General features: G+C 44.5%; 1 protein-coding gene across 1 annotated transcript in view; it reads left to right on the top strand.

Moving 5' to 3' along the window:
- The window catches only part of st3gal8 (ST3 beta-galactoside alpha-2,3-sialyltransferase 8), a gene marked incomplete at its 5' end in the record, with an annotated part of 7,351 nt that overhangs the window by 1,701 nt on the left and 4,011 nt on the right, over positions 1–1,639 (top strand). Inside the window, 2 exon segments of the mRNA XM_014016045.1 lie at positions 434–627; positions 711–890. Coding sequence (XP_013871499.1) covers positions 434–627; positions 711–890 — 374 coding nt within the window.

The raw sequence follows: 1,639 nt of genomic DNA on the forward strand, positions 1-1,639 counted from the left end.
AACTTATTTTTATGCTTCTCTTAAAGAAATACATTGAACTAGCATTTTTAAAATCACATTCCAGATTATTCCACAATCTTATTCCTTGAACCGAAGTGTATCGATCTTTCAAGTTTGTTTGAATTCTGGGTTTCACAAACATCTCAAGTCCTTTAAGATCATAAGAACTTTCTCTCTTAACAAAATATAACTGGATGTTTAAAGGCAGCATTTTTTTATGAGCCTTATACATAAGCTGCAAAATATTATAATCAACCAACTCATAAAATTTTAATAATTTCAATTTATAAAATAATATATTTGATGTGTGACTGTAATGTTTTCTGGTGATAATTCTGACTGCTCTTTTCTGTAAAATAAAAAACATGTAAATAAATGTTAGTCAGTCCTGCACGTCATGTTTTAATATAAATGAATATTTGGTGCTTCACAGAGGCTTCAGCAGTCTGGTGCAGAGCAGACTTTAGAGGACGTGATGTCAAAAATGTTCCAGGTAATCCCCCCACCCACCGTGGACACCAACCCCCACCCGTCACGCTGTCGTAAATGTGCAGTTATCGGCAACTCTGGCAACCTGCGTAATTCTGGCCACGGCGAACTGATCGACTCTCACAGCTTCGTGATCCGGTGTGTAGGTCCAGACCCGTGCAAACGCAGACACACACAGACCCTCAGACCCCGTTCTGACCGTCCTCCTCCTCCTTTTTCAGAATAAACCGAGCCAAGACTCGAGGTTTTGAGAAAGATGTGGGGAACCGGACGACGCATCACATCATGTACCCCGAGAGCGCGGTGGACCTGAACCCTGGGGTCAGCCTCATCCTGCTGCCCTTCAAGCTCAGAGACCTGGAGTGGCTGACCAGCGCGCTGTCAACCGGCGAAGTCAAAAAGTACAAGCACTACGAGTTTACTCACTGTGAAACATATTCGAACTAGGGGTCGACCGATACATCGGCCGGCCGATATTTTTGGCTGATATTTGCGTTTTTTCCTTGTATCGGTATCGGCCGATACACTGTCCGTTCGGCCGATCCGTTCTTTGGGTCACGCGAGCGCATGTGTCCGCCCCTTCTCCCAGGGAGAGCGCAGCAGCTAATGTTGTGAGACAGAGTGCTAACAAGGGTGAGTTATGAACTGTAAATGTGTTTTAGCTGTCTAATTTAGCTGTTTCTACCCTCTGTGTCGGAATATGAGGGAAGAGAGAACAGCTGTGTTTAAGTATCTTTTCCAGACGGGAGCGCTGCGACATGTTTTACTTTCACTTTCGCACCGCACTGTAATCAGCGTGTCCGCGTGGTTTTTCTTTTGAAAAATGCTGGAGCTGCTCACATGAGGCATAGAAAAACAACTCTATTGTTCTCCCTGCTGGATTAAAATACAAAAAGCTTTCGGTCTTTTCTCGCTGAACGTTTTAGCGAGCGCAGCCGTCCACCGTGAACCAGACACAGCTCACATCACGTTTACTGTGACCGCAGTCGTGATGCTGGTTCTCTTCGGTGTACATTTCAAACTGATCTAAAGTTAACGTCAGCTGKTTTAAATGCATTTTTTGCCTGGTGTTAAAAACGGGAGCAGCAGACTGAGGCAGAGATGCTGTGAGCTCTGTGTGTGTGAAGTCCTGACAAAGATAGCAAGATGT

Source organism: Austrofundulus limnaeus, unplaced genomic scaffold, assembly GCF_001266775.1.
Source record: "Austrofundulus limnaeus strain Quisiro unplaced genomic scaffold, Austrofundulus_limnaeus-1.0 Scaffold137, whole genome shotgun sequence".
NCBI classification, from domain to species: Eukaryota; Metazoa; Chordata; class Actinopteri; order Cyprinodontiformes; family Rivulidae; genus Austrofundulus; species Austrofundulus limnaeus.